This window comes from Beta vulgaris, chromosome 9 (assembly GCF_026745355.1).
Source record: "Beta vulgaris subsp. vulgaris cultivar EL10 chromosome 9, EL10.2, whole genome shotgun sequence".
In the NCBI taxonomy this organism is placed as follows: Eukaryota; Viridiplantae; Streptophyta; class Magnoliopsida; order Caryophyllales; family Amaranthaceae; genus Beta; species Beta vulgaris.
Genome location: NC_079210.1, coordinates 186280 through 198754, shown reverse-complemented (window position 1 = coordinate 198754; position 12475 = coordinate 186280). Strand labels below are relative to the sequence as shown.

The window sequence follows — 12475 nt, the reverse complement described above, 5'->3', positions numbered from 1 at the left end:
GGAGTGAAGTGAGATAGAATTAGTCGGCTACTAACCTACTACTGCAGTACTGCTAGTATAATTTACTTATTTAACAAATGGAGCTAAGTGCAATAGTCTAGCGCCAAGTAAAATTGTCTAGCACTAGTTGAAATATTTAGAGAGGGAAGGTTGAAAACTCCAAAATTTTAAAAATAGTATCAATTTTTTTTTAAATATACATTATATATGTATTAAATATATATTTATATATAAAAATATTTTTGGACTGGACTGGACTTATTGGACTCCAAAGAGATGAGTCCAAATCCAGCCCAAAAAATATTTGGACTCGAAAATGTGAGTCCGAGTCCAGTTCGAAAAATTTTCAGTCCAGTCCAGTCTGACAAGTTTGTACTGGACTAGATTGGACTCTAAACTTTCGTAGTCCGCTTACACCCCTAATTTAATATTTATATATATAATATAAAAAAATATTGTGACTTAGTTTATGCAATGGATATAATGAGCTTAGTTTTTCAATTCAATTATGAGAAAGCATTTATATCTAAATCGAGAAAAAAAAAATAATTGGTTGGATTGAATTCGGACACAAGAAAATATTATCAGAGAATAGACTTAAAAAATATTTAGATCGGACTTGGACTCAATTTCTCGAGTCCAAAAATATAGACTAAATTTGAATTTGACAAAGTCCAATTCATTTACACCCCTAAATAGGGAGATATTGAAAATCCCTCCTTACATACAATGAAAATTGATCTCATGATCTTTGAGATTGAAGGTGATACCAACACCACTAGGCTATCACCTGCTACTCGAGTGCTCTTGTCAAGTGAGATGAACAAAACCTTTTATAATGACGAAAATCATGGCTCTCCTTGCCATTACCTCACACGGTAAAGTTCAATTCCACCGAAAAATAAAGTTCTGCCCATATTCCCCCTCTATAATTTTACCAAACCAAACAAAGAAAAGTATGAGAAACAGTTCTGAGTTCTGGGAACACTTTCCTCCAACCTAAAATACCCTCATACAGTATTAAAAGCAACAAATAAAGGGAGGTGCAGGTATAAGATATGTTTTCAACAAATCATGCACCACGTTGAAAAACCACAGAAACAAAAACTAGAAAATACAGAAGAGGTAAAACAAATTACTGACGGGACAGAAGGGAATGGCATCTTGGGAGATGCATGGCCATCAAGTTCCTGTGAGTCATCTTCCAATAAGGGACTGAAATTTATCAGACCGATGATTCAAACCATATGTATTGAGAAACCAGAACCAAATTATACAAATGGCGCTAAAGCATTGCCTTCAAAAATCAAGGGAGCCGAGCCGAATCTTTATTCTTTCATAAGGATAAGCAAAATGCACCACCAAAATCAAAAGACATGAACAAGCACAATTCAAAGAAAAATCGACCGCCCACTAGTAATAATACAATTATTACACATTATTGTCAGAAAAGCAACCACTGAAATTCTGAAATGAAAACAAAGTGGCTAGTTAAAAGTATAATTAACCATAAAATTGCCATGTTTCAGGCATCCATCCTATCAGCTGCTGTAAAGCAATCTTGCTCCATACATTCATTCTTTCTTCCCAATTCCATGAGACATGTTATAGATCCCTTTACCCTGGAAGAAAGAATACGCACATGAACATCAAAAAGTTAGAACTAAAAGCAAAGAAGTTTCTTTTCTTGAAAGAAGAATCAAAGATAGAAATGAAGACTCACGATCAGGTATGCTGATGTTATGGCTAGAGCAAGAGGAATTGCAACAGAGGTGACCTTGTCGAGGGGTCCTTTCAGATATGTATGCTTGTGGATTTGTTGGAAGTACTTCTGCCTCTCAATAAGCTTCTCCCTGGGGAAAAATGGTGCTTCTCGTTCTGCCATCCTGCATGCCAAGAGATAGTAAACTTTAGCAAGAGCATCTTCAGGAATCATGCAAATAGAATTTTGAAGGTTAAATAACTCGTGAAAGACATCAAAAGGACTGCAACAGTTCCAGATACCTTAATACAAAGAAGATATAGGGTAAATCCTCTTAGCCTTGAAATATTCATTTTAGAGATCGTTGGGTCTAAAGTCCAATTAGGTCTAACCATTTAATTCAATCAGGTTATAATAGTAAAGAGAACGCAATCATATCAATAACCAAGTTTGAAGAAAAAGAATAATCCCGAATTAATTTCACAGCTTCTAAGAAATGTCAATACTAGATCTTATGCTCGATTTTACAACCAGCAATTATCATGCAATTTAGACTAGTGACAATCATTTTAGCAATCCCTCTATACTAGCATCTGCCATTTTACATACCATAAATTGTTTAAGCTAGGAAGAGAAGGAAACTTAATCCAACAAAAGAAGCATCTTTGGCTCCCTCTAGCATATCTTTTCAGTTCGAATACAAAAAATCACCTCCTTAAGTCCTTACCCAGCCTATTGTTATGTTCAGTCACCCTTCTCTTTAGAGAAACTGAGAGTTAAAGGAGAAATAAAAAAAGAATATGTTGAATCAATTGAATTGTTCCACGGCTGCCCCTCCTGCCGTCAGTGTTATTCCGACATCTTCATTTACCTCAAAAACGGGGTGTCGTATCGTGTCCGACACAACACTTTACTTGGATACTTTATTTTAAACTAAAAACTTGACTTTTTTCTACAAAATAGCCAAGTCGGACACGGACACCCGTATCCGAGTAGACACTCAATTCGTGTCCCTGTTGTGGACCATGGGAACTTAATAAGACTATAATTCCTTTGTTTCTTCTAGATGTTGTAGGGAGAAAGTGCACGTTTTTCAAGAAAGGTAGAGATAGCCATAGCAAAGGACCACAAAACATAGGTAAAATCCCCTTTTGAGCATATATGGTCTAAATGTGGAAAGGTGTCCAAAACTAGTTTGTCGGAAGTAATATGACATCTCAGTTTTAGGTAAGTGTAGAAATTAGATATACAAAGAAAAAAAAGAGGAAGTATATTGTTACACTTATTTTGGTACATGTAGATCATAATTGACGATTCTATACGATTTTACCAAATCTAGGGAGCTTTGTCTTAAAGGAAAACTAGGCAAGAACCTTTAATTAGCATATTTACAAGCATAAATGCACCTCATCGTCTTGGTGAGCTCAAGAATGTCAACAAAAGAATAGGAGAGCAACCTATGGCAAAACACAAGTTGGTGACTAATGAGTAATGACTCACAAGCCAAAGCACAAGGATATTAAGTAAAATTTTGTGGCGCCCTAGTCCCCTGTGGTCATGTATGCCGGATAGGTGCTATTGCCACAAACTTTTCATGCTAGCCTAAATCATAACTGCAATGAGCACTAGAAGTTGGTGGCACAACCTCCCACCCGAGCTTTAAAAACCTCTAACAACCTCCACTAGCTCCCGTTACTTAGCTCCATAATCAACATCCCAAAGGTACATTAGCACTTCTAAAGTCTCCCAAAAAAACATTACAAGCTACATCCTCTAACACCAGTTAGTCATGGCTAAAGATAACCGGCAACTCGCATCCTCAAATCTTTCCCAAATTGACTTGCGACCAAGTTACAAGGACCCCAAATAGCCACAACTTGGTGTTGAACTCCATAGGATATTAGTGCTCCCATTTACCTCAAGTGTGTCGTGTCGACTCGTGATATGTGCGACACGACACTTGGACAATTCATTTCAAGAAAAAAACTTTACCTTTTTCTTTAAAATAGATGAGTCAAACACCAGACACCCGGATGCAATTATAAACTTTATCCGGAGCATGAGTAACATAGCATTATGGATCCATGGATTGAGCCATGTGGGATAGAAGTCGTTCAAAAACAAATCAAAATAAATAGACCAAAAGATCCAATATACCCATCATTTATATTTAGCGGTCTTATGCAAATCGCCTTTGCAATACACTTATTGTAGGACCACCTTACTTTTTGCTCCTAAAGGGTCACTAACTATTAAGTTAAATTAGTGACTTTATAAGTTGAAAGGTCACCAAAAAATTTATCATACATTCGGGTGTACCATGAGAATGCTATATACCCAAATCTATTTTTTTGTTCATTACTCATTTGAAATCATCCAAATGAGCAAAATATACTAAAAAAAGTGAATTTCTAATGAGCAAAAATTAACCTTCGGTGTATCATGCACATGGTACATCCGGGTGTATGATAAATGAACTCATGGAGATATAGAACATCATATAAGTTATCATGCTTGCATATCCATCATTTCAATCTCCAATAATTACATATCGGATTTAACCTATGGACGAATATGGAAGCATACATTTCATGCTTGTTTGAGTAATAGCAATGAGATTCTGCAATATCATGCTAGAATAGCTAGGATTTCCAGAAGAAGATGTCATTTGTTTGATGAGAAATAAAAAGGAACATCGAAAATTCAAATGGCTAAAGCCGAAGGAGCTACTTTCGAAGTAACACAAAAGAAAAGCAACGACTCCATCTTTGATGCAGTGCTAGTACATCCGAGAATTCTTAATTGGCTAGTTGTAGATATCCCCGAACAAAAGATTATCCCGAACCTACACCAAGGTATTGACGGAGATTTGAAAATAGAGCAAAACAGAATGAGAATATGATACGACGAGATAGAAAAAAAAAGACAGGGAAGGGGTCACCCAAGGTCACTTTTACTAGAGGTGACCTATTCAGGACCCAAAGGTATGACTATCTTACAATAATTTATCGTAAATCGATCTTACATTAGATTTTGTATTTGTATTTCTATAATTTAGAGTTTCTATCATTTCAATATATTACAATTATAAAAAAATCTAAAATATCCATCATCACAAAAGTTTAGCAAATCGTGACAAGTAATTAGGCACTCAATTTCATGCTTCCAGTATTTCTATCTCTATCAATTGACAAATAACGAATAGACCATTCACCAAAATCAAAGAAGACAAATCATCGTTTATTAAGAATATCAATTAAGTGCTAAAACAAATCTGAAATCTTTCAAAACTAGCACAGACCCTTTGAGAAAAGTATTCTGAGATCTGAATTAACTAACTAACAATGATTCAGGCAAGAATATCAATTAAGTGCTAAAAGAAATCTGAAATCTTAAAAAACTAGCACAGACCCTTTGAGAAAAGTATTCTGAGATCTGAATTAACTAACTAACAATGATTCAGGCCCGTTCCTGAGCCAGGGCAGGAGGGGCGGCCTCCCTGTGGCCCAGGGATAATAGGTCATCTAATCCAGAATTCCAGTCACAAAACTTCAAAAATTGATTTGATGTAGCAGACAATAATAAATGACAAATCGCACATTATCATTGGATTCCATGAAACAAACATGAGTTAAGAAGTTATACCAAAATTTCGAACCATACGTATCTAACATGTAAATTATCCCTAAAAAACATGAAATAACATGAGATAAGAAAAGAAGTTGAATCCATGAAACAAACAATAAAAATCGCATAAAATCAATCGCGTGAATAATCACATGAAGTATATCTTAAAATCGCAAGAAATGATATATCACATGAAAAATCATAATAAAAGATCGTCTAAACAAGTAGATTCATCCAAGGAGAAAATTAAAACCTGAAACGAGCTTTGAAGATCAATTCGAGCGTCAAAATTCGTATGAGTGAGAAAGCTGACAACTTTCTAAAGTTTAGGGTTGGGACGGTGTAGTCTAGATTTTTGATGCAGATGGGCTGAAAACGTTGGGTCAGGGAATTGGTATCTCTATTATAATATTGGAAGAAACGAGGATTTTGACACCCTCTTTTATTATTATTGAAAACTTGTTTTAGGACCTTGCATAATGCACGGGTGTATTTATAACTTTATAACATAAGTAAATTAAATCACATAATAAAGACGAAACATATAATAAAATTTCACGAATTCTACATGTAATTGTGGTAATGAGAAGGAAGTACAAATAAAATAAAAGGCGTTTAACTCAAACTAAATGTTTGCAAACACTTCCTTGTCGACTACATTTGTTGTAGTTGTACGCACACCGTGTTCTTTACCAAAGGGGAGGATCTTGAGACCTTTTTTGCTCGTAACTCTGGACACGGCAACATAAAATTGACCATGGCTGAAAACAGGTCTCAGGAGATACAGACCTACATGGGACAATGATTGTCCTTGACTTTTATTTATAGTCATAGCAAAACAAACCATTAAAGGAAACTGACGTCTCTGAAATCTGATAGGAAATTTAGTCGAGTCAGACGGGGTGAGTGTCATTCTTGGGATAAAAACCTTTGCTCCAACATTACTTCCAGATATAACAGTTAGGGGTGTAAGTTCGATTTTTGGTTTGGTTTTAGGTCAAAACCAAACCAAACCGAAATAAATTCCAAACCAAATCCAAACCGAAATTCGACTCAATCCAAACCAAACCAAACCAAAATATGAAACCAAAAACCAAACCAAAACAAACTGAATTTTTTTTATATTTTCATATTTTCGTAATATTTTCATATTTTCTAAGTTTCGCAACTAATATTTAAAAAAATACACAAAAAAACAGAGATTAATGATATATTTTCGTAACTTATATTAAAAAGAATAAACAAAAAAAATACTCATAGATTAAAATACCTAATCTGAAATCTTCTTGAACCTCTTCAAGTTCAACACTTCAACCGGCGAGAGAAGAGAGAGAAAGAGGTAGAAATGGCGTGCGCAACCGGCGAGAGGAGAGAGAGAAGGAGGAGAGTTTCTGTCGCGTGTCGGCGTGCCGCTGCTGCGTGGGGGTTTCTGTCGCAGCCGTCAGGGAGAGGAGAGGAGAGGAGAGGAGAGGAGAGGATAGGATAGGATAGGTCTAGAGGAGTTAGGGTCCAGCTTATAATTTCGGTTTTATTCGGGGTTTTCGGTTTTCCAAAACCAAAATCGATCCAAACCGAAAAACCGATTTTTTTTGAATCCGAACCAAACCGAATTTCAAAAAAACCAAATTACTAATTCGGTTTGGTTTGGTTTTCGGTTTTTAACCAAATAACTTACACCCCTAATAACAGTTGCTTCAGTAATACGATTGCCTAAATGTTTAACGACTAACCTCGTGCCATTACATAACCCAGATGTTTGATCAATATTCCTTAGCAGCATAACTGGAGCACCAACCTTTAATCATATGCTATGATTCGGGAGACCAGAGCACCTTATCGAATTGAGGAATTCAGTGGAGTACATTTCATGTACTCCGAAGTTACCCTCCTCTTTGCTTATAGCGTCCGAACTCAACTACAGTTTCTCTTCTCCGTGAATGGTAGATAGAACATGATCATTGACTATCTCGACTATCTCATTCGTAGGGGCCAAAATTGCTCTTTCTTGGAAATATTCAACTTCCCAAATATGTTCATTAAGGTTTGGATAAGTGCTATCAACAATTGTCGAAATTGGATCGAGGCTTGGATCTATAAGAATATCTTTTGCAACCTCAATTACGGCTTCTCCATCATTAGGTCCGGCCTTACCGTCTCCTACGCTTAGTATCCACTCCGAAAATTCTCGCAGTTCATCAGCAGAAGATTTAGAAGAACTTGATTGAAGTCTCATATTGCGAGTAAGTGTTAGGACCTTACACGAATCCCACAAGTAAGACGAATTAACGGTAGCAAACACGATATCTTGCCTCGTTCCCTTTGGTACAACTGGTAATATCTGACGTAGATCACCACCAAACACCATAACTTTACCCCCAAACGGCCGATGCATGTTTGTCCTATCAACTAACCTCATTATGTCCCTCAACTTCTATCAAGTGCTTCGAAACAGTACTTATGCATCATGGGTGCTTCATCCCATATAATAAGTTTTGTCTTGATGAGAAGATCGGCTAAATCCGACCCAGGACGAATTCCGGCACATGTAGAATTCTCAGTTACATTCAGAGGGATACCAAATCTCGAATGCGCCGTTCTTCCCCGTGGAAGGAGGAGAGAAGCAATTCCACTCGAAGCTACAGGCAATACAATTTCGCCCATCTTCCTTACTGCGGCACATATTGTCTTCCAGACATATGTTTTTCCGGTACCTCCGTAGCCGTAGACGAAAAACACACCTCCTTCTTGACTTGACACAACATCCATTACTCTGCGATAAATGATGGACTGCTCATCAGTTAGACCCTCAAACAATTTATCGTGTTCCAACGTCATTTCCTCTATGTCGTAAGAAAGCTTATCTGCAATAAGCTTGTTTTGTCCTTCAAACATGATTAGTTCATCCGGAAACGACATCTCACTAAATCTACGCAAGCTGCTGCCATTACTTTGGACCATGGTGTAACACCCCCAAAATCCATACACGTCTAAAGCTACGTCGCATCGACTTTGGGAGTGTTACCGCCGCGATGGAACGCAAGGCATAATTAGAAATACGGTAACTCAAATTCATTGTCTCAAAACCAAATTGCAGCGGAATAGAAAATGTAATTACAACTCGGGAATCATAGATGACCCCTCTTTATTCAAACTCAAACCATGTAATAATGTTCTATAAAATTCATTAATGATCAAACCAAAAGTTAACTTCAACTACAGTCTAGCCCCCATATGCTTGATGTCATGCAGCAGCACCAGCTCACCTAGTCTGCTCCCCATTGAAGTATCAATAGTTCATCACAGGACAACAAACACATAATAACACACAGGGTCAGCTATGCTGAGTACGTAATGAACTATGAAAACCATATGAATATAAGTGAAGCATACATTACAACTGTTATATGAACCCACATAATTGCACATCCTTTACTCTTTCATTATTTGGCATCGAACGGGCCACCGTCATCTTACCAAATCATACGGGCTACTGAATCCTTAATAGACAACTTGGTCTATTAGATGAAATGCAAATACGGTTTTGTTCCGTCTCACACCCATCACCTTAGTATGCATACCCCCAAGATCGAACGGAACCTTCCGCCTACTTGAGTTATCAAAATATAAGGACACTACTGTCGTCACAGTAGGCCTGCGTAGGAGTGTAGGACAAGTCCTACACTCCCCCCATTGTTCTATACTTGTAGGGAGTCCAACTACAAGTATCGCCATAATCTTCTTTTATTACCAATCATTCTTTTATAACTTTAAGGAGTCATTTACATACTCTCTTAATTACCAAACTCAATCTTATCCCTAGTAACACCCTTGTTACTCTATAGATCAGATTAATAATGCTGATGTTACACTACGATAGAACTTCGCATTTCAATGCAACATATTTCAATGCATCATATTGATTTCACGTTATAAACGTCTAACCAAACAATCACAATCAAAATTTCCCTATCATGGTACTAGGTTCCAATAACATGAACTGCAACCTAAACATGATACTAAGCTTTGAAAGTAAACTGGTACGCGTACGTACCTTGTAACGGAGAATTTTCGCTGACTTAATAGAACGAGCCGCTTATGAAATTGGGACCGCTAAATCTCGCCGGCAAAAGAACTCCGGCGACCGACCTCCGGAATCGAAACACCACACCACACGAGTGCACAGTAGCCTCGCCCGGTTTCGCTCGTCGCCCACGGACACCACACCAGCCTTGCTGGTTCGCACAATCCCCGCGCAACAACCGAAACCCTCGTGCGACAGAACTCGCACAAACCACGCACCAACCTGCGACGATTTTCTCGCAGCCTTTCGAACACCGTCGCGCACAACTCGACACGCCTGCGCACCGCTCGAACCAAACCTCGCGCAGCCTTCGTCGCTCGCAACCTCGGCACACCCTCGTCGCTCGCAACCTCGGCACACCCTCGTCGCTCGCAGCGCGAGTTCGCACCACTCGGACTACGCCCGCAGGACCTATACAGCCGCAACTCACACGCGACTGAGAGGGAATCCGAGAGAGGAAGAAAGAAAATCTGAGGGAGAGAGGCTGAAAAATTCGAGAGAGAGAGAAAGAAGGGAGAAATCGGCTGAGGAGAGAGTGAGGAGAGAGAAAAGTCGGCTGGGAGAGAGGGAGAAGAAAGGGTTTAGGGTTTTTTTCTGAAATTCCATCTTCTTTTCTTTTTATACTCCCTTCCAAAAGGTAGTAACCCTAGGTCGATTAGGTTACTCTTAAAAAAATTCCGGAAATTCCTAAAAATTCATATTACTAATAATTTATTCCTATTAACTTGTAAATAAATTAAAATACCTTTTTATTAATTCTTTTATATTTTCTTAATTAGTACGAAATTAGTATTAAAAATACGGAGTATTACAGGCTTCCCCCCTTAAAAGAAGTTTCGTCCCGAAACTTTGAGGTAGCCCGTCTTAACGACGATCTTTTGCACTTCTAAGTCCCAAATTTCACAAGCGTTTTCTAACGTTCACACAATAGATAAGCAATTTTCACACATAACTAGCATATAACTAACATAATCAACATAATTAACATACTTTAGGGTGAAAGCGCGAAATTCTATCGCATTCTTCCCCCCTTAAAAGAAAAGTTACGTCCCCGTAACTCACGTACCTCTTGGAAAAGCTCAGGGTACTTCAGACGCATTGCATCTTCGGCTTCCCATGTGGCTTCCTCGGTAGTTTGATTTCTCCACAACACCTTGACAATTCTGACGTCCTTATTCCTCGTACTTCGCACTTTGCGGTCTAGGATCTGGACAGGTTTCTCCTCATAGGACAAAGTTTCGTCTATCTCTACGTTTTCAGGTTCAAGGACATGTGACGCATCAGGTACGTACTCCGGAGTTGGGATACGTGAAACACGTTATGGACCCTTTCTAGGTCGTTGGGTAAATCCAGGCGATAAGCAACTTTCCCTACCCTCGCCAGTATCTCATAGGGTCCTATGAACTTAGGGCTTAGCTTCCCCTTTTTCCCGAATCGCATCACTCCTTTCATTGGGGACACCTTAAGCAACACTTTTTCCCCAACTTCGAAATTTTCGTCCCTTCGCTTCTGGTCCGCATAGGATTTTTGCCTGTCCTGTGCAGTCTTAATCTTTTCTTGAATGACTCGCACTTGATCCATCGTCTCTTGAATCATATCAGGTCCTAACACTACGTCTCACTGATGTCGTTCCAACACAAAGGGCTACGACACTTTCTCCCGTACAACGCTTCAAATGGTGCCATCTTAATACTAGCATGGTAGCTGTTGTTGTATGAGAATTCTATGAGGTCCAAATGGTCTTCCCATGACCCTTGGTATTCTAAAGCACATGCTCGCAACATGTCCTCTAAGGTCTGAATAGTTCGTTCTGTTTGACCATCGGTAGCTGGGTGAAAGGCTGTACTCATTAATAGCTCACTACCAAATGCTTCCTGGACCTTTTTCCAGAAATTCGACAGGAATCGAGAGTCTCGATCTGATACTATACTTGTGGGTACTCCATGCAATCGAATGACATTTTTCACATAAGCCTTGGCTAAGGCTTCCATACTCCACGTATCTTTCATAGGTATGAACCTTGCTGTCTTGGTTAGTCTATCCACTATCACCCAAATGGTATTATTGCCTCCCCGACTCCTAGGTAAGGCGACAACGAAGTCCATGGATATCGAGTCCCATTTGTCGGAATGTCTAAGGGTTGAATCTTTCCCTGAGGTCTCTTGTGTTCACTTTTGACTTTCTGGCATGTTAAGCATTTGGAAACAAACTCAGCTACTGCTCTCTTCATACCAGGCCACCAAAACATCTTCTTGAGGTCCTTATACAACTTATCTCCCCCTGGGTGGACAGAATACGTCGTGTTATGACCCTCGCTCATTATCTTTTGTTTCAGCTCTTCACACTTTTGTGGCACGCACCACCTACCCTTATATCGTATGCTCCATCCTCATGGATCGCAAACCCCTCTGCTTTGCCCTCCTTAAGCTTTGCCTTGACTCGCTCAAGTTTCACATCCCCAGGTTGACTCGCCCTTATCTCTTCTAGGAAGTTAGGTTCGATGGTTAGGGCACTCAGCAATCTTTCTACCTCCCCTTCATGAACAACTTCTATCTGAAGTCTAGAGAATTCCTCACAAAGTTTGTCGGCAACGACTAATGTATTCAGGCTATGGCTAGACTTGCGACTTAACGCATCAGCAACAACGTTGGCTTTACCCTCATGGTATTGGATGTCTAAGTCATAGTCCTTGATGAGCTCTAACCATCTGCGCTGCCTCATGTTGAGGTCTTTCTGGGTGAAGATATATTTAAGGCTTTTGTGATCGGTGAAGATACGGCAGGTTACCCATAGAGGTAGTGTCTCCAGATTTTGAGTGCAAATACTATGGCGGCCAATTCTAGGTCATGTGTTGGGTAATTGACTTCATATGGCTTCAACTGTCGGGACGCATAAGCTATAACTTTCCCGTTTTGCATCAGAACACAACCCAACCCATTTTTGGATGCATCACTATACACATCATATCCTTCGTTCCCATTAGGCAAGGTTAGGACAGGGGCTGAGGTTAATCTCTCTTTGAGTGTTTGGAAGGCCTTCTCACTGTCCTCATTCCAGGTAAACCT

General features: G+C 39.0%; 1 protein-coding gene and 1 long non-coding RNA gene across 3 annotated transcripts; both read right to left on the bottom strand.

Annotated features, from left to right (window-relative positions):
- Window positions 1-1390: 1390 nt before the first annotated feature.
- Window positions 1391-5742, bottom strand: LOC104902506 (hypothetical protein). 2 transcript variants are annotated; one of them, XM_010690294.4, is made up of 4 exons: window positions 5583-5730; window positions 5348-5387; window positions 1724-1886; window positions 1391-1622 (listed from the first exon to the last, which is right to left on the bottom strand). In XM_010690294.4, the coding sequence occupies exons 2-4, from the start codon at window positions 5374-5376 to the stop codon at window positions 1575-1577; spliced, it is 240 nt and encodes a 79-aa protein (XP_010688596.1). In that variant the 5' UTR covers window positions 5377-5387; window positions 5583-5730; the 3' UTR covers window positions 1391-1574. The 2 variants fall into 2 exon arrangements, with proteins under 2 accessions (XP_010688596.1, XP_010688597.1); XM_010690295.3 differs by lacking the exon at window positions 5348-5387 and having other exon boundaries at window positions 5583-5742.
- Window positions 5743-8373: 2631 nt separating this feature from the next.
- On the bottom strand, window positions 8374-9796 carry LOC130590054 (uncharacterized). Its single transcript, XR_008967647.1, has 2 exons — window positions 9381-9796; window positions 8374-8597 (listed from the first exon to the last, which is right to left on the bottom strand). It is a non-coding gene; the product is annotated as an uncharacterized LOC130590054 (long non-coding RNA).
- Window positions 9797-12475: the final 2679 nt, after the last annotated feature.